Below are 21,519 nucleotides of genomic sequence, written 5' to 3'. Positions count from 1 at the left end.
TCCCAAAGTCCACCGCCTGAATTTTGGGCTGATCCGTTGTCTATTCAGGTGTTCCACAGTTGCAGGGTACATCAAGTTGACTGTGGAGATTTAATCCGCTGCTCCCGAGGCTGCTGAGAGAGATTTCCCTTTCTCTTCTTTGTTTGAACAGCTCCTGGGGTTCAGCTTTGGATTTGGCCCTGCCTCTGTGTGTAGGTCTCCTGAGGGCGTCTGTTCTTGGCTCAGACAGGGTTGGGTTAAAGTAGCAGCTGACAGGGGGCTCTGGCTCACTCAGGCCAGTTGGAGGGAGGGGTACGCAATGCGGGGCGAGCCTGCGGCAGCAGAGGTCACCATGATGTTGCAACAGCCTGAGGCGCGCTGTGTCTTCTCCCGGGGAAGTTGTCCCTGGATCACAGGACCCTGGCAGTGGCGGCCTGCACAGGCTCTCGGGAGGGGAGGTGTCGATAGTGACCTGTGCTTGCACACAGGCTTCTTGCTGGCTGCAGCAGCAGCCTTAGCGTTTCATACCTGTCTCTGGTGTCCGCGCTGATAGCCGCAGCTTGCGCCCGTCTCTGGAGCTGGTTTAGGAGGTGCTGTGAATCCCCTCTCCTTGTGCACCCCGAAACAATGGTCTTCTGTAGCATTTTAAGGCAAGTTCTTTGTATATCATTTCACCCCTAATATTTAATTATGTCTCTAACAGATGAAGATGCAAGAATAATTAAGCTTTACATCTCCAACAAAATTAAACAATAATTCCTTATTATCATTTCATACCCAGTCTTTAGTTTTCTCAGTCTCTACTTTTTGGAGTCTTTCCTATATTCGTATTTAATGTAATGTTTAATATGGTTAAATTTATGTCAGCCATTGGGCTATTTGTTATCTATCTATATATCTTACGTCTTTTTTCTCCCCTCTCTTCGTCCTTTACTGCCTTCTTCGCAGTTCAACATTTTTTAGTGTGCTATTACAATTTATCTGTTGGTTTCATTTTCCTTTTTTAGGTATGAGTAGTTACTCTAGGGATTACAATATACTTCTTCAACTTATTACAACTAACTTCAGATTAATAATGAATTAATTATAGCAAAATACAGCAATTTTACTCCAAGAGAGTTCTACTTCCTTTATCCTTCTTTGTGCTATTCTCATATATCTATATATATTATAATCTTAACACTACAGTGCTATTATTGTTGCTTTAAATAATCTCATGTCTCTTTAAAAATTAAAAAAACTATAATATACACAGCCTTTTATATCTACCCACATATTTACCATTTCTGGTACTCTCTATTTCCTCCTGTGGATTAGAGTTTCCATTCTTTACAGCTGGAAGGACTTCTTTTAGTATTTCTTCTAAGGCAGGTCTTCTAACATGTCTCTCAATCTCTGTTTATATGGGAATGTTTTTATTTCACTTTCATACTTGAAAGATAATTTTACTGGATTTAGAATTCTTGGTTGGCAATTTTGTTGTCTTTCGGTGATTGCCATTCTACTGTCTTCTGGCCTTTAACTACTTCTGATAAGTGAACTGCTAATCTATTGCTGTTGTCCTCCACATGAGTTATTTTTTTTCTTGCAGCTTTCAAGATTTTATGTCTTTAGCTTTTAACAGTGTGACTACCCTGTGTCTAGAGGTAGATATTTTGTGTTTATACTATTTGGGTTTTGTTAAATTTCTTGGATCTGTGGATTAACATTTCTCATCAAATTTGGGAAGTTTTTGGCAATTCTTAAAATGTTTTTCCTTCCTGTTTCTTTCTCTCACTCTTTTCTTTGTAGGACTCCATTACACAAATTTGGTGACTTGATGTTGTTTCACACATTTCTTAGGCTCTGTTCATTTCTCTTCATCTTTTTTCCTGTTTTTTTCAGAATGAATAATTTCTATTAATCTTTCATGTCCACTGTTTCTTCTGTCATCTCAAATCTGTTGAGCTTATCTAATAAATTTTAAATTTCTGTTACCGTACTTTTCAACTCATGAATTTCCATTTGAAAAATTGGAATTACTGAGATTCCTTATTTGTTGTTATCATCTTTTCCTGGAATTCTCTGAACATATTTTCCTATAATTCTTTGAACATATTTATAAAAAAGGGCTCTGAAGTATTTGCTAAACCCAACAATTGCGCCTACTGAGAAACCATTTCTACTGTCTACTTTTTTCCCCTGAGTATGGTCACACTTTACTGTGTTTTTGTTTTTTGCATGGTTCCAATTTTTCTGGAAAAGTGGACATTTTTGGATAATATCCTGTAATAACTATGTATTTAAAAATTATTTTTCTAAGTGTCATTTTAACAAATTAATCTTTAACTTAAACTGTGTAATTTGTCTCTTCCATGATGTGTGGCTTCTGTTGGGAATTTTTATTCTTATTTTTGTTTTTTAGTCTGTCTTCCTGGGAGTCTCCTCTGTGTTTCAATAGATCACTAGTCAGCCAATGATTTGGGTAGAGGTGGTGCTCAAATGCTCCAAATTTATAAGGCTCCTAGCCTCTGAGACCTGATCTGTTTGTGGGATAGAGAGCACATTCAAACTTCAGCCACTGTGTAAGTTTGCTTGACTTTTATTTTCCACTGGGTTCTCTCAGGTTTCCCAGTCAGTCAGGGATGTATGAAGAGTTTATTAATCCTTTTATGGCTTTCTCATTTCTAGCATTTTTTTGTTAGATTCTTGGCTGGTTCACTATTCTTACCAACTTGCAGACACAATCTCTGAATATCACAGGTACAGGTTTTCCTTATTTGTTTCTGCCATTTCTAGTTGACAAAGCTGTGGACTTTTCCCATTTGTCCCATATTGAGTCTGCTTCCTTTGACAGCAAAGTTGCTGGTTTTTACATACAGTGCCACTCTGGTAAAATTACAGATGTCACCAATCAAGCTTGTGGGTTCTGTGTATACTGTAACCCTAGGCAGGAAGGCTGTAGACTCCTACAGCTTTAACCTGAAGCTTCAGCAGTTTTTCAAGAATACAAGCACACCTCATTATTATGCTTTGCAGATACTGCTTTTTTGAAGAAACCAAATTGTAACTTTGTGACAACCCTGTGTTGAACAAGTCTATTGATACCATTTTCCCAACAGCATTTGCTCATTTTGTGTTCGTGTGTCTGTTTCTGTGCCACATTTTGGTAATTCTTGCAATATTTCAAACTTTTTCATCATTATTATTATACCTGTTATGGTGATCTGTGATCAATGATCTTTGATGTTACCATTTAATTGTTTTGGGGTGCCAGAAACTGCACCCATATAAAATGGGGAACTTACTTGATAAGTGTTGTGTCTCACTGCTCCACCAACTAGCTGTTCCCCTATCTTTTCCCCCTCCTCAGGCCTCCCTATTTCCTGAGACTCAACAGTATTGAAATCAGGCCAATTAACAACCTTACTAACCCCTAATAAGCCTCTAAGTGTTCAGGTGAAAAGAAGAGCCACACATCTCTTGCTTTAAATCAAAAGCTAGACATGATTAAGCTCAGTGGGGAAGGCATGTTGAAAGCTGAGACAGGCCAAAAGCTAGGCCTCCTGAGTCAAACAGTTAGCCAACTTGTGAATGCAAAGGAAAAGTTCATGAAAGAAATTAAAAGTGCTACTCCAGTGAATACATGAATGATAAGAAAGTGAAACAGCCTTACTGCTGATACGGAAGAAGCTTTAGTGATCTGGATAGAAGATCGAGCCAGCCACAACATTCCATTAAGCCAAAGCCTAATCCACAGCAAGGCCCTCACTCTCTTAAATTCTATGAAAGCTGAGAGAAGTGATGAAGCTGCAGAAGAAAAGGCTGAATCTAGTTCATGAGATTTAAGAAAAGAAGCCATCTCTATAACATGAGTTCAAGGTGAGGCAGCAACTGCTGATGTAGAAGTTGCAGCAAGTTAACCAGAAGATCTAGCTAAGATAATTAATAAAGGTGGCTACACTAAAGATTTGCAGTATAGACAAAACAGCATTATATTAAAAGAAGATGCCACGTAGGATTTTCATAGCTATACAGTTGGTGACTTTAAGTTGAAGCCAATGCTCATTCGCTATTCTGAAAGTCCTAGGGCTCTTAGAAATATACTCAATCTACTCTGCCTGTTCTCTATCAGTGGAACAACAAAGTCTGGGTGACAGCACATCTGTTTACAACATGGTTTAGTGAATATTTTAAGCCCACTGTGGAGACCTACTGCCCAAAGAAAAGATTCCTTTCAAAATATGACTGCTCACTGACAAGGCATCTGGTTACCCAAGAGCTCTGATGGAGATGCACCATGAGAATAATGTTTTCATGCCTCCTAACACAATATCCATTTTGCAGCCCATGGATCAAGGAGTAATTCTGACTTTCAAGTTTCATTAGTAAAGAAAGAGATTTTGTAAGGCTATAGCTGCCATGGATAGTGATTCCTTTGATGGATCTGTGCAAAGTCCATTGAAAACTTTCTGGAAAGGATTCAGCGTCCTAGACGACACTAAGAATATTCATGATTCAAGGGGAAGAGGTCAAAATATCAACACTAACAGGAATTTGGAAGAAGTTGATTCCAATCCTCATGAATGACTTTGAGGGGTTCAAGATCTCAGCAGAGGAAGGAACTGCAGATGTGGTGAAAATAGCAAGAGAACTAGAATTCAAAGCAGAGACTGAATATGTGATAAATCTCATGACAAAAACTTTAACAGATGAGGAGTTGCTTCTTATGGATGAGCAAAGAAAGTGGTTTCTAGAGATGTAATCTACTCATGGTGAAAATGCTGTGATGATTGTTGAAATGACAACAAAGGATTCAGAATATTACATGAACTTAGTTGATAAAGCAGTGGCAGGGTTTGAGAGGTCTGACTCCAATTTTGAAAGAAGTTCTACTGTGGGTCAAATGCTATCAAACAGCATTGCATGCTACATAGAAATTGTTTGTGAAAGGAAAACTCCATCAATGAGGCAAACCTCATTTTTGTCTCATTTATTTTAAGAAACTGCCACCAGCAAAAAGATTGCAACTCGCTAAAGGCTCAGATAACAGCATTTTTTTTAGCAATACACTAGTTTTAAATTTAGGGATGTACATTGTTTTTCTAGGTATAAAGCATTGCGCACTTAACAGACTATTGTATAGTGTAAACACAACTTTTTATGCATCAAGAAACCAAAAAACTCATGTGACTAGCTTTACTGCGGTATTTGCTTTATTATAGTGGTCTGGAAATGAACCTACAATATCTCCAAGATATGCCCATAAATGTTTCTCAATTTGTTGTTTTATCTTTGGTTAATTTCCAGAGTCCTGATATGGGTTTTGACAATTTTTCCAGTTTTACACTTTCTTTTTTTTTTGGCAGAGAGGAACTGCCTACCTCTTCACACTACTGGAGCCAGTCTTTCCATCATGATTATCTCAATTCATCTTGAATAGCAATAACACCTGCATTATTAGCCCCATACTACAGGTAAGGAAATTAACAAAGAAAATAATCAACTGTCCAAAGATTACATAGATGTTACACGGAAGAGCTTCCAAAACTAGGCAGTTTGCCTTCAGAGCCTTTCTGTACCTTTAACAAATATGAATGTGAAAATTCGTAAGATACTAGACTAGAAGCAGGCACAGGTGCTATAGAAGCATGGATGCAAAGAATCTATTTTGGAACCCGAGTAGACAGAATATAAGATGAACTACCACAGCATATATCATTTACAAAAAATATTCAAATATTTAAGACAGTTAATTACATTAAAAGATTTCTTTTTCTTTTTCTTTTTTTTTGTAGATTTCTAATATAACTTACTCTCTTGCCGGTACCCCTTCCCACTGGAGGATGTGCCTCAGCAGCTTGACGAATCGTACAAACCATTAGCTCTATAAGAGCACTCTCCTGACGGTCAGACATTGCTAAAGTGAAACAAAACACATTAGTATGAGTAGATAGTTTTACAATAGCCATGTATCAAAAATGAGCACAATTATAAAAAACTGTAGTCTATTACTTGAAGACTAAAGTTCTATTCTTTGTCTTTTTTCTTGTTTTAAGAATAATATGTGCTTGTCGTAAGTCAAACAAGAAAGAGATATACAAAGTAAAAGAGACAATAAACTCTGGTTTCTTCTAATACTTGGTCTCTTGTAATATACTTCTGAATTAGGCAATGCCAAAATTTTCCTTCTATATCACTTCAAAGCTCATATATCTTTTTTTTTTTTTTAGCAAAAAACAAACATGCTATATCTTTTTAAAAAATTAACAATAGATTTTGAATATCTTTCAAGACACGACATGTACAAATAATTATGTTAAATAATTACAAGTTATTACATAATTTGTGTTCCACAATTTATTCATCCTTCTCCTATTAACATGCAAATTTTCCCCAAATTTTTGTCACATTTATAAACAATGCAGTAATAAATATTATAAGTACACATATATTTATATAACTGATACTTTTATTTCTGAAGAATAAATTTCAAGAGAAGGAGCAATGACTCAAAGGTTAAAATCTTGGTACTGACAAAACAAAAAGGTTACTTACTGCAATCCACACCTCCAACTGCAATGATGAGAATGTTTGGTTCCTCATATCCCTGCCAGCACTGGATGTTATAAAGTCCCTTTAACGTTTGCCAATCCAATGATTGAAAATGGTATGTTATTTTGCTCCTGCCTAACTACTAATTAGTGGAGTGTATTTTCTTGTTTATTAGTTTAAAATTTTTTTGGAGATTTTTAATGTTTATTCTCTGCTAATTTTTCTATTGTTATTCACCTTTCTTGGATTCTTTTTTTTTTTTAAATTTTTATTTATTTATTTTTGACTGCATTGGGTCTTTGTTGCTGTGTGTGGGCTTTCTCTAGTTGCAGCAAGTAGGGGCTACTCTTCGTTGCAGTGCGCGGGCTTCTCACTGCAGTGGCTTCTCTTGTTGCGGAGCACGGGCTCTAGGTGCACGGGCTTCAATAGTTGTGGCATGCAGGCTCAGTAGTTGTGGCTCATGGGCTCTAGAGCGCAGGCTCAGTAGTTGTGGTGCACGGGCTCTAGAGCGCAGGCTCAGTAGTTGTGGTGAACGGGCTCTAGAGCGCAGGCTCAGTAGTTGTGGCGCATGGGCTTAGTTGCTCTGCAGCATGTGGGATCTTCCCGGACCAGGGATTGAACCCGTGTCTCCTGCATTGGCACGTGGATTCTTAACCACTGCATCACCAGGGAAGTCCCTAACTTTGTCTTAAATGATGCAAATATTTTCTCCCAGTTTGTTCTTTTGTTTTTAGACTCCTCATGGTATCTTTTGCCAGAAATTATTAACTTTTACAAAGTCATATCTGTACTTATTTTTTTTATGGCTTTCAGATTTCTCTTTTCTTTCCAGTTTTTTTGAGAGATAACTGACATACAATACAATATAGGTTTAAGTTGTACAGCATAATGATTTAACTTATATATATCGTGACATGATTATCCCAGTAAGCTTAGTTAACATCTATCATCTCATACGGATAAAAAAAAAAAAGGCTTCTGGGTTTCTTGTATTGCTTTCAAAGATCTCCTTTCTCCTAGAGATTATAGAAATATATTTTCTTTTCTGTCTCCATCTGTTGCTTGCTTTTACATCTTTAATCTGTCTGAAATTTATTTCTGCCGATAGTATCAAGTATGGGTCTGTTTATTCCCACCAGATGAGCAGCCAATTATGCCTCTACCATTATTAAATAAAACCAGCTTTCCCTGGTTTATTTGAAATGTCACCTTTAAACATGTTTTAGGTGCTTATATATACTTAGATCTATTTCTGGATTCTTTATTTAGTTTCACTAATCTATTTTTCTATTACAAGGACACACTGTTTTGATTATAACAGCTTTATAATGTTATAATATACCTTAATGTGTAACTTAATTCAACTAATTGGAATATTTAGTTGAACAAATTTCCCTTATCTAGTCCTTTTCCTAAAAAATTTCTAATTTCTATAAAGCTAGTAGCAAACAATTAAGTATTTTCTATGTGTAAGGCACGGTTATAAGTGATTTATGTATATTTACTTGTTTTATCCTCAAAACAATTCCAAGAGATAGGAATTAATATCCTCACACTTTGCAGATCGGGAAAATGAGCCACAGAGAGGTTAAATAACTTTTCAAAGCACTCAGTAGTAGAGCCAAGATATGAACCCAGGTAGTCTGACTCCAAGGTCTATATGCTCTTAAGCACTATGCTATACCACCTTTTTAAAATAAGCTTGAAATTCTACATAAACTTTTATTTTTTAATTTTTATTAGAGTATAGTTGATTTGCAATGTTGTATTAGTTTCAGGTGTACAGCAAAGTGAATCTGTTATACATATACATATATGCACTCTTTTTTAGATTCTTTTCCCATATAGGCCATTACAGAGTATTGAGTAGAGTTCCCTGTGCTATACAGTAGGTCCTTATTAGTTATCTATTTTATATATAGTAGAGTGTATATGTCAATCCCAATCTTCCAATTAATCCCTCCCCCACCCACCCCCCTGGTAACCATAAGTTTGTTTTCTATGTCTGTGACTCTTTTTCTGTTTTGTAGATAAGTTCATTTGTACCCTTTTTTTTAGATTCCACATATAAGCAATATCATATGATATTTGTCTTTCTCTGACTTACTTCACTCAGTCTACGTAATAAACTTTTTTTAAAAAAAATAAATTTATTTATTTATTTTCTTTTTGGCTGCGTTAGGTCTTCGTTGCTGCGCGCGGGCTTTCTCTAGTTGCGGCGAGCGGGGGCTACTCTTCGTTGTGGTGCGTGGGCTTCTCGTTGCGGAGTGTGGGCTCTAGGCGCACAGGCTTCAGTCGCTGTGGCACACAGGCTCAGTAGTTGTGGCTCAAGGGCTCTAGAGAGCAGGCTTAGTAGTTGTGGCGCATGGGCTTAGTTGCTCCACGGCATGTGGGATCTTCCTGGACCAGGGCTCGAACCCATGTCCCCTGCATTGGCAGGCGGATTCTTAACCACTGTGCCACCAGGGAAGTCCCAGTCTATATAAACTTTAAAATCATTTTGCTTAGTTCCTTCTCTCACCTCCCAGAACTCTCTCAAACCTACTGGAATTTGAACTGGTATTTTTAAGAAAATTATACAGTACACTGGGAAGAACTGACATTTCAATAATCTTTTCAGCCAGGAACATGATGTAGCTCTTCATCTATGATATCTTATTTGACATTATTTAATGAAACATTATGATTTTCTTCACACTGATTCTGTACTTTTCTTGTTGAATTCATTCGTATGTATTTTTAAAGATACATTTTTGAGACTAATTTGAATAGTTTAGTTTTATCTTTCTGTCTCCCTCCCTCCTTCCTCTCTGTTCTTTTCTCTGTATACTTATTTATGTTAAAGACCAATTAAAAAAAAAAAGACCAATAGATGTGGGGATTATAGAGACAGAACTAGGCATAAATTAAAAGAAAAAAAATATTAAGCTTTAGAAATTGAGAAGTTTGTATTGATTATTTCAAAATAAACTGGGACAACAGCAATGAAAAGGCAAACAAAGGCATAACATCTTATCCCTTATTCTGTACCAAAATCATACTGAACAGGAATATGTATGTACATCTTAATTCAATCATTTTTGGTTTCACATATTAATTGTGATACGAAAAGCACATGAACTTTACCTTGTCTTAGGAAAACCACAAGAAACAGTTTAAGCTTTCCATTTATACTCCCTGATCCAATAAAACAATCAAGTTTCTATTTTATGATTCTAGAATTTCATATTTTTTTCAATTTGGCTAGGGATAGAGGAATGACAAGATTGTCTATGAACTAAATGCATTTTCTATTATTTATGAAAAAACATCTAGTTGTATGGAAAGTGAGGAGAGAAAAACTTACATAGTGTAGAAACATTCCACTATTATACAGTAAAATCCATACATTAGTGTTGAAGAAAAACCCAACCTTATACAGTGTCCAATGCCATCAATTTTATTAGTTTATAATTTGAAACCATCCATTCAGATACGGTAAACTCAAAACATTCGAAATTTAACTGAAATCTCTTTGGGGATAAAACAGCAAAACCAAATAATAAAACTGAAAACAAAGCAAGCTTTAAGCCACAGACAAGAGCCAAACAGCCACAGTGATAGAAAGGAAAGGGTGGCTGTTCGCACTATGAATTACCAAATACCTACACAACTTTCTAAGTCTTCAGAAACCTCTTTACACATCATCTCCATTTCCTCATTATTGATTTCAGTCTTATCACCCTGAACTCTGGCTTTTCTCCTTAATATCACTGAAAAGAAACACTAAAAAGTCACCAACAACCTAAATCTTCACTTAAAGCTGATGGTCTTTGCATAGTCCTTTTTCTCCTCTGCAATACGTGAAATTATTAACCATAGCTCTCTTGAACACTCTCTTTACTGGGCCTTCTATAGCATACAATGAACTCTTACTATCCTTTTTATATAGCTTGCTCTCACTCTTTCTTGCTCTTCCTGCTTTTGTCCCCTTCCTATCCACAATCTTTAGAACTCACCATGGGCTTTTTCTTTCTATAATCTATTTTCATCTTTTACATTTTTATCATATCCCATAGAGACCACTCAAAACCATGTTGACAAAAAGCACTTTTTTTTTAATACGAATTTGATCACATCCCTCCCCTGTTTAAAATCCTTCAGTGGCTCCCTATTACACTTAGAATGAACTAAATAAATCCACTTATGGACTTAAATGTTCTACATCATCAGGCCTCTGCCTCTATCTCATCTAGTGCCACTGGCCCACTGTGCTCAAGCTACTGCAGCTCCTGGAATATAACAATATCATTCATGCTGCAGATACTCTGCAATTGCTATTTCCTCTATCTAGGCAGCTCTTTTTTGACACTTCCCATGGCTAGCCCCCATATCCTTTAGATTCTTGGCTCACGGGTGGCCTCCTTAGAGAGATCTTCCTTTTGGGATTCAATCTAAAGATGGACCCCTTCTTACTGTTATTATCCATCACAGATACTTATTAACTTTTGAAATTATTCTGACCACTTAGTTCTGGTCTGCCTTCCCCACTTGAATGTAAGTTCCATATGGGCAGTGAGCTGACCTTGTTTAAGACTGCACCCTCAGTGCTTAGTATAACAGCACATAGAAGGTGGTCAATAAATATTTTACAATTATAAGTGAATTAACGATTCCCTACTTGAAGAATTCCACTTATACACATTACTTCACCCATAACTGGATCACAGAATTCTAGCATTAGAAATGATCACAGGGCTTCCCTGGTGGCGCAGTGGTTAAGAATCTGTCTGCCAATGCAGGGGACACGGGTTCAAACCCTGGTCCGGGAAGATCCCACATGCCGCACAGCAACTAAGCCCATGTGCCACAACTACTGAGCCTGTGCTCTAGAGCCCGTGAGCCACAACTACTGAGCCCACGTGCCACAACTACCGAAGCCCACGTGCCTAGAGCCCGTGCTTTGCAACAAGAGAAGCCACCGTCATGAGAAGCCCGTGCACTGCAATGATGACTAGCCCCCGCTCGCCACAACTAGAGAAAGCCCGTGCGCAGCAACGAAGATCTAACACAGCCAAAGATAAATAAATAAAAATAAATATATTTAAAAAAAAAGAAATCATTAGCTTTCATTGCAAGCTATCAAATGTTTCAAAAACTGTTTAAAAAAAAAAAAAAGAAATGATCACAGAAGTTTATCTAATCAAAGAGCCTTTTTTATAAATGAAGAAGCTAAGACCCAGAGAAGTTAAATGACTTAGTTACGGCCCTGTTTTTGCCTGATTACTTGTTAACCAGACCTTCACATTACACTAAAAATTTATCCAGCAATTTGATTTTGCTGTAGAATACACATACACCCCCAAAATACCCTGTCCCTTAAAAACACTGCAAGGCAGTCTTACAGCAGCCGTGATTTATTTATTATTATTTTTCTTTTCCATCATGGTTTATTACAGGATACTGAATATAGTTCCCTGTGCTATACAATAGGACCTTGTTGTTTATCCATTCTATATATAATAGTTTGCATCTACTAGTCCCAAACTCCCAATCCAACCCCCTCCCCCGGCCAGCAACCACAAGTCTATTCTCTATGTCTGTGAGTCCATTTCTGTTTCGTAGATAAGTTCATGTGTGTAATATTTTAGATTCCACATATAATATCATATGGTATTTGTTTTTCTCTTTCTGACTTACTTCGCTTAGTATAATAATCTTTAGGTCCATCCATGTAGCTGCGAATGGCATTAAGTCATTCTTTTTTATGGCTGAGTGGTACACTGTATATATGTACCACATCTTTTTTATCCATTCATCTGTTAATGGACATTTAGGTTGTTTCCATGTCTTGGCTACTGTAAATAGTGCTGCTGTGAACACAGGGGTGCATGTATCTTTTCGAGTGATAGTTTTGTTCTGATATATAGCAGTTGTGATTTAAATTGCTATTGGTAGTCTTTGACAATGTGTCTGTTTTCCCAAATTTTAGTCCTATATTTGCAACTGCTAACTAGACTTTCTTCCACTGGAATATCTATCACACTTCACTTACGTAAAGTATAACTTAATTTCTAATTAGTCTTAAGGAAATAAGTAAATCACTAATGGCATTTTGTTATCAAAAAATATAGCAAAATAGTAGCTCAGAATATTGATTTGGATACCATTCCATACCAGAGCTTATATGTGGCACAGCAAACATACGGACAAATGTATGAAAAAAAGTTGAATCATGATTTCAAAACAGTCCTGGACTTGTTACACATAAATTCTCCAGCCTTGCCTTCCCAGATTCAATCATACCCTAAAACTGTGGTTGACTTAAAATTTTTTCCCCATTTTACAACTCACTTTTCTAGCTAAAATCAAACCAACCAAACCAAGCCAAACCAAACGAAACCAAACCTAACCAATCTCTTGACTGAAAGTTAAACCCAATGTCAACTAAATTTAAACCACAAAGAAAACCTAATAATACATAGTTATTTTAAGAAGGTAGATCCATCTAGAATACCTTGATGACTGACAGACAGAGTAATTACTATTTTCTGACACATCTTATTTAAATGAGAGTAAAAAGTTAACAATACCAAATCATAGCACCTTGGCTCTTCTTCCCTTAATTTATTATGTCCCCTGCTTCCCTTCTCCTTGGAAATAACCGTATAGAGCATACGTGACAAAAAGAAAAATGGTCTGGAATCATAAATAAGAAGCTCTAACCTACTCTGACAATTTGCTGATTCTATGGCCACAAGCAAGGAAGGAAAATGGATGAGATGTACTATTAAATACTATGCCAAGCGTTTTGCTCAAGTGTTGACTGGGCTGTAGTGATTAAAAAGGAAATTGATTTTGCTAGAGAAAATATTAAGATTAGTTAGAAATAGATTTATGAAGTCAGTGAACTTAGCAGGAACATGTATGAGCAAAATAAAGACAACGTAGAATGTATGTTCATGTTCCTCTGATTACTTCAAAAGTGAAAGGAATCCAGAGTACAGTTGAGAGTTTGACCTAGTGAGCAGAAGGTCCTGTCAACTTAATAAGAGACCCATCTTCTTACCAAAGATATGGAGGGAAAAAAAGCACATACAAATATAGTAAATAATAATCAGAGGTGGGGTCAAATATACTATAATAAATTCTACCTTGAAAGAAGGTCTGGGAAATTTTGGGGAAGGATTTGTGTTACAGATTAAGAATGAGGGGGAAAAAAAAAAAAAAAAAGAATGAGGTTGTGAGGCAAATATCTTGAATTTAAAAGAAGCAATTTCAGCCAGTTTACTGTAGTGTATTTGGGTATGATGCATAGCTATTGTTTCTCTCACTGAATTTTGTCAAAGCCAGAGCAGATAATACCAATTAGCATCACTGCTTGGAAAGAACACTGGGGGATGGTCACTATATATACTGTTTAGGTAATCTACTGCAGGTGATGGCTCATTCCGCTCTTATATCCCAGAGGGTTGAACTACATAGAAAAGCAGGGGAAACAGAATAGGGAATCAATAGTATACTATTTCATTTAATTCTCACAACAACTATATAAGGTAAATAAGAAAAAGAATCCCTATATTATAAAGAAAAGGAAGCTATGGAGCAGAAAAAATGAGGACATAAGTCATAAAGGACAGAGTTAGAAATCTGAATCTGTTTCTTTTGATTCTGAAGTCCATGTTTAGTTCATTACAAACCTCACTTACATCAAGGTATCATCTACATTTTAGGACTTTGTATGGATTAAATGAAATAGTAGTTCTTTAAACTACTGCTGTGGGCTAGACTGAAAAACAAGCTATACAGAGGAAAAAGCATTGCTAGTTTTAAGGAGCTAATATTCATATAAGCTTTTAGAATATAAATGCTTTATTAAGTATACATATCCATTTTGCTGTTCATGTTATTACACAAAGTGTAATATAAGACGCATACTTCAGAAATTATCAATATAGCAATTATTTCTCCCTATTTCTTGAATAGCTAGGTAAGTGACTTTATTTTTGATTTCTTTATTTTAATTTTTAAAAAGATATAACAAAAGAGGGGATGATTGTGGTCTAATTAAATCATTGTATGTGAAAGGTTAAGTACACATATATAGCAAAAAGATTCTGCATGTGCCTTTTTTTTTTTTTACATTAAGTATCTCAGTACTTTGTGTCTCAAATCAGCATAAAGAAAACTTTTTTGAATGCTACATGACATTTATAGGATTTAAAAAACTTGTGTGGCATGAATGGTAGTAGTCCTAATACAGAAAGATGTTATACACTATTGAGACATCCTTGCTTGTTATAGGAAACAAACTGTTCTCTTTGCAAAAAAAGACACACAGTACGCTTGCATATACTCATTTGTAAGAAGTCATCTACACAGGGTGGTATAATAATTAATGCAAACCCAAAATAAGATGTAAATCAACTTATCGAAATACTATACCTTCCTCTCCTTGAACAGGTTCTTCTAATAACAATTCTGTCATACATTCCCAGTCTTTCAACAGTTCTTGAGAGCTCTCCCACAAACTGTCCACCAAGTAGGCAGCATGTTCGTGTAACTAAAAATAACAAATCAAATGTGATTGAAGAACATTTAATGAAGAAATCAGTAATAATATATTGAGTTATTAAGCCATTTTCTTCAAAATTAAAACTGCTTGGTCACAATGTTTCCAAGAGCCACTTAGAGAACTATATATATATATATATATATATATACATACATACATACATACATACACACACATTTGCATTCCACTGTTGATAATGGGGATGCAATATATAGACTTAAATCATTTTAAAATAGTAGTAAGGTTAAGAATCTCCTAGTTCAATGACATCATATATAGATGAAGAAACTGAGAGTACAACTAGTTAACAATTTTCCTGAAGTTATAAGCTGGATTTAGGGTACTTTTCATTACTCTTTGTCTCTCTCTACAACGATCTTTTTTTTTTTAAGAAAATCAATTACTTCCTCTCACAATTCCATTTGACACTTCGCTACCAGCCTTACTTACTTTTTATCTCTGTTATTTGGTTAAGGTCAAAATGTAAGTTACTCCATCTCTCTGTTTTTCCACTCTCATTTCCACTTAACTCAATGAATTCCACATCTCACCTCACCTCCACTTTTTGCTGCTCATTACTCTTGACAATTTTCTTTGGAACCCATGTTCCCACAGTAAACAACACTCTCAAGTTCCTCAACAAACATTTCACATGGAACGCTTTACCACCTGTCAGTCATTGAACTGTGAAGAATATTAATTACTTTAGTAAAGTTCTTTAGAAAAGGTAAGTAGAAGTGTTGGCCATGTTCTGGTTTCTGCTACTTACAATTAACTTCTCTACCCTTGCATAAAAGTTCTACCACCTCTGAGTCTCATGACAACCAGCTAAACCACTTTTCAAACTTTACATTGCAACCCGTTCACTGGCTGTTAAAATAATTTAATGTATTGAGACCAAAGTTTCAAAGAAATGAAACACAGTAAAAATGAGTGTATAGCACACAGAACGTTAAGTACTATTTCATATTTCAGTTATATGTTCTTGTATTTGTGAGAGAAAATGGTTTTTGCATCATGAGGAGTGGCCTGAAAATGTGTGAAAGTCACCTTGGTAGACCTACTGATTATCTACTGATATCTTGGCACATCTGGCACGTGAGTTGCTTTTCTTCCTCATTCCTAATTCTATCATTATTCTTAACTTCTATGAAAATTTTGATGATCTATTTAAAGCTCTGCCTCATTTGAGCTCTTGCATTCTATGCTTCATTTCCACTGCATTTCAAATCTCACATTCTGGCTTCTGAAATGCCTTAGGAAAACTACGTACACACACATACACACACAACACCCCACAGTTTCCCAATGTTTTCTGTCAAAGCCAGAGCAGATAATACTGATTAGCATCTCTGCTTAAGGAAGAAGATGGACAAAGGTTCGCAGCCAGGTCTATTCAAACTTTCTAAATCACATATCCTAGGAAAATATCCCTAGACCATAAGTAACATCATTCCAACAGTGACAGTCACAAGTAGTGCACAATCTGGTGTCAAAAATGAAAATTAACAGCAGAAAACAGAAAAACCAATAGTTTCCAAAAAATAGGCTATTAAGCCTATGCTGAAATGGAGTTATTATTTAGTGGGTACAGAGTTTCAATGTAGGAAAATTTTGAAAAAGTTCTGGAGATCGATGGCAGTGACAGCTGCACATCCATGTGAATGTACTTAATGCCAATGAAGAGTACACTTAATAATAGTTAAAATGGTAAATTCTGTTATTTCACCAAAATTTAAAAAAAAAACCCCTATGCTGAATAAACTTGCTTTTATGCCTGACATACTTAAACATGTCTGTAGAATAGGTATAAAAAAGTTCACAATTATATTTTTGGTGGATTATACCTTCTATACATATCCTCTCTGCCCCTCTTAATGCTTTTGGCCCTCAATTCTGGTTTATCTTATATGGTCTTGTCCTTTCAGCTTTTTGTAAGCCTTTGTTAACTACATCCAGCATTTATCCAGTTTGTTTACTTCCTGTGTTAAATTTTTGATTAAGGTGTGTTTGTAAACATTTTAATTTCTTTATTTCAACCCTAAATGACAATCTGCCTTTTTAATAAAGCATGTTAGTCTATTTACATTTATTGAGATTACAGATGTTGGCATCTGCTTCCCTGTGCTCTCCTGATGACATTTTCTTTTTTTTTAAGCTGTGCTTCCTGCAGAGTTTTATTTTCTAACTTATATTTTTTCCATCACCAAGATCACCAAAAATAATTTTCAGACACCTGCCTTAAGCTTCACAACCATATTATTTAGGCTTAGTTCTAATTTTTTTCAGATTTATTTGCTCACCAATACTTCTTATATTCCTTATTTTCCTGTTATTGCATCCATTTTTCATTTTGCTAGAAAACACCCTCAAGTAATACCCTGCATATAGAGTACATAGGTAGTAAACATTTTAATTGCCTATCCTTTGATTAGTTCCTCCCCTCCATTCTCTCTGTTTTCTTTACAGAGTTTCTACTAGATAATATAATAAACTTTCTTAATCTGTACTCCCTGTCTCTTAATTTATCTCTCATACTTTTCATTTCTTTCCTCGTTTGCACTACTTCCTGCAAAAATCCCAATCTTTGGTTATGTCTATTCAGGTCATTTAATAATCCACCTCTCACCTACATTTTGGAATACATGTTTTTAATTTCTAAGAAGCCTCTTCCTCTTTCATAATTGCTTCTTCTTATTTGGGGGCATTAATCAAAAATTTTCATCATGGGCTTCCCTGGTGGCGCAATAGTTAAGAATCCGCCTGCCAATGCAGGGGACACAGGTTCAAGCCCTAGTCCAGGAAGATCCCACATGCCACAGAGCAACTAAGCCCGTGCGCCACAACTACTGAGCCTGAGCTCTAGAGCAGCAAGCCACAACTACTTAGTCTGCATGACACAACTACTGAAGCCTGCGCGCCTAGAGCCTGTGCTTCACAACGAGAAGCCCGTGCACCACAATGAAGAGTAGGCCCTGCTCGCTGCAGCTAGAGAAAGCCTGCACGCAGCAACAAAGACCCAACTCAGCCAAAAATAGTAAATAAATAAAAAACAGATACCTAAAATACCTAAAATTAAAAAAAAAAAAATTCATCAGTATGTTGGGCCTTGTGTTTCTTTTTCATGATATTGATTTTTTTCAAGTTTCAGTGTTTCTTGGTTGCCAGTACATATATATTAATGAGTCCAGACTCAAGAATACTGGTAGCTAGAATCCTTTTCTTGAATCTGGTTGCAAAGTCCTGGCTTCCTTGGTTGTGTAGGAAAGTGGAAAAAGGGGATCTATAATCAGGTAGGCTTTTCCTCTAATTGTAGGTATGCACTTTGCATTTTGAGTGCAGAAGTTCCCTCTCCCTACTGATGGCCATACATATCTGGGGTATTTATTCACTACTTTGCTTCTCAGACCAGTGCCCCCATCCCAAATGCCTGGACCAGCATTTCTAAAGTGAGGAATAAGCTCCTCTAAAGGGCAGACACTTAATTACTACTGACAGCTTACTCCTTTCACCAGCCTTTGTTGCTCTGATCTTTAATGTATTTCAGATTTCTACCAGAAAATCTCGAAAAACTTTTCCCTCTTTTCGTCTCCTGTGGGGGTATGGGTTACTTAACGCTACTGGAATTCACAGTCATTTACTTTACAGTTTCCACAAATTCTTCACTGTCCTGGTCAACTGGTGATATCTCATTCATTTTGACTTTTTTGTCATGAGGTTTTCAGTTGTATGAGTTGCTGGCACAATTCAAGGCTTTAAATAGTATAATTTCACTAGCACTGGCATTGTTAAGGATGACTTTTCTATGCCTTAACCAAGGCATATTAAAATTTAACTCAAGAATGTTGTTATTGTTCTAGAAATTTTCTGTGTGTATATTCTCAATATAGATGCTAACTTCTTTGAGCATTTCCTCTTTCTGACTGTAAGGCGGTGGCTTAGTAGAATGCATTCTGTTAACACCAATAACCACTTAGTTTCAAACTCAACGTGTATACCAGCAGGACATGATAATGTGTTGGCCCATTTTCTGATTAAGAGTTTCAAAGTCACCAGTATTAGTGACAACAATCAGTATAACATGGTCTTTCAGGAATTGGCTTGATATAATATTTATGATACAGTCTTCCTGTCTTGGGGCATGTATGATGGCCACATAACTTGCTACTCTCAAATCTCTATAAGAAAAGATCCATGTCCGAGAAAAAAAAATTTTAACGTGGCCAATAGGGTAAAAGGTTACAATCGCCTTTCAGACACTTCATACCAAGGACCTTCTATTGGTAGCAAAAGATGAAGCTATAAGAAGGAAGGCCTTGAAGCATTCTCGATGGCTATAAAAAAAACCCTGGGATTCAAAAGGATCTGGAGGGCTTCCCTGGTGGCACAGTGGCTAAGAATCCACCTGCCAAGCTCTTTGGTGGGGCTAATGGTGGACCCTGGGAGGGCTCACGCCAAGGAGTACTTCCCAGAATTTCTGCTGTCAGTGTCCTTGTCCACGTGGTGAGCCACAGCTGCCCCCTGCCTCTGCAGGAGATGCTCCAACACTAGCCACCCAGTTTCCAGATATATTCAGGTCAATGGACTGACTCAGCCTGACCTCCTGCCACATCCCCCTGGGGGTCTGTGCCATTGGTCAGCACTTCGCTCTGAAGGAGGTGGGCTCACCATCAGTCTAGGTGTGTGTAGTGGAAATCGTGACAACCATCCTGCCACAGGTACGTGTGGCTGACAGGGTCTTGGTGCTCTGGCTGGGTGTCAGGCCTGAGCCTCTGAGGTGGGAGAGCCAAGTTCAGGACATTGGACCACCAGAGACCTCCCGGCCCCATGTAATGTCAATCGGCAAGAGCTCTCCAAGAGACTTCCATCTCAACGTGAAGACCCAGCTCTACTCAACGACCAGCAAGCTCCAGTGCTAGACACCCCATGCCAAACAACTAGCAAGACAGGAACACAACAGCACCCATTAGCAGAGAGGCCGCCTAAAATCATAATAAGTTCAGACAACCCAAAACACACCAAGGGACGTGGTCTTGCCCACCAGAAAGACAAGATCCAGCCTCATCCACTAGAACACAGGCACTACTCCCCTCCACCAGGAAACCTACACAACCCACTGAACCAACCTTACCCACTGGGGGCAGACACCAAAAACAATGAGAACTATGAACATGCAGCCTGTGAAAAGGAGACCCCAAACACAGTAAGTTAAGTAAAACGAGAAGAAAGAGAAATATGCAGCAGATAAGGAGCAAAGAAAAAACCCACCAGATGAAACAAATGAAGAGGAAATAGGCAGTCTACTTGAAAAAGAATTCAGAGTAATGATAGGAAAGATGATCCAAAATCTTAGAAATAGAATGGAGAAAATACAAGAAACGTTTAACAAGGACCTAGAAGAACTAAAGAGCAAACAAACAATGATGAACAACACAATAAGTGAAATTAAAAATTCTCTAGATGGAATCAATAGCCAAATAACTGAGGCAGAAGAACGGATAAATGACCTGGAAGATAAAATAGTGGAAATAACTACTGCAGAGCAGAATAAAGAAAAAAGAATGAAAAGAATTGAGGACAGTCTCAGAGACCTCTGGGACAACATTAAACGCACCAATATTCGAATTATAGGGGTCCCAGAAGAAGACAAAACAGGACTAGGAAAATATTTGAAGAGATTATACTGGAAAAATTCCCTAACATGGGAAAGGAAATAGTCAATCAAGTCCAGGAAGCACAGAGAGTCCCATACAGGATAAATCCAAGGAGGAACACGCCAAGACACATATTAATCAAACTGTCAAAAATTAAATACAAAGAAAAAATATTAAAAGCAGCAAGGGAAAAGCAACAAATAACATACAAGGGAATCCCCATAAGGTTAACAGCTGATCTTTCAGCAGAAACTCTGCAAGCCAGAAGGGAGTGGGAGGACATATTTAAAATGATGAAAGGGAAAAACCTACAACTGAGATTATTCTACCCAGCAAGGATCTCATTCAGATTCGACAGAGAAATTAACACCTTTACAGACAAGCAAATGCTATGAGAATTCAGCACCACAAAATCAGCTTTACAACAAATGCTAAAGGAACTTCTCTAGGCAGGAAACACAAGAGAAGGAAAAGACCTACAATAACAAACCCAAAATAATTAAGAAAATGGTAGTAGGAACACACATATCAATAATTACCTTAAATGTAAATGGATTAAATGCTCCCATCAAAAGACACAGACTGGCTAAATGGATATAAAAACAAGACCGGTACATATGCTGTCTACAAGAGACCCACTTCAGACCTAGCGACACATACAAACTGAAAGTGAGGGCATGGAAAAAGATATTCCATACAAATGGAAAACAGAAGAAAGCTGGAGTAGCAATTCTCATATCACACAAAATAGACTTAAAATAAAGACTATTACAAGAGACAAAGAAGGACAGTACATAA

The 21,519-nt window shown here is 36.9% G+C and overlaps 1 protein-coding gene across 3 annotated transcripts in view; it reads right to left on the bottom strand.

The window, feature by feature from the left end:
* Window positions 1–21,519, bottom strand: part of STAG1 (STAG1 cohesin complex component) — a 430,559-nt gene that overhangs the window by 61,937 nt on the left and 347,103 nt on the right. For all 3 annotated transcript variants that reach the window (XM_061194629.1, XM_061194628.1, XM_061194630.1), the window contains 2 exons: window positions 14,938–15,055; window positions 5,775–5,878 (listed from right to left, as the gene is read on the bottom strand). In XM_061194629.1, the coding sequence (XP_061050612.1) occupies window positions 5,775–5,878; window positions 14,938–15,055 (222 nt within the window). The remainder of the gene's footprint in view (window positions 1–5,774; window positions 5,879–14,937; window positions 15,056–21,519) is intronic.

Source organism: Eubalaena glacialis, chromosome 6 (genome assembly GCF_028564815.1).
Source record: "Eubalaena glacialis isolate mEubGla1 chromosome 6, mEubGla1.1.hap2.+ XY, whole genome shotgun sequence".
Taxonomy (NCBI): Eukaryota; Metazoa; Chordata; class Mammalia; order Artiodactyla; family Balaenidae; genus Eubalaena; species Eubalaena glacialis.
The sequence above is the reverse complement of the archived record's forward strand: the minus strand, read 5'-3'. Positions and strand labels throughout refer to the sequence as shown.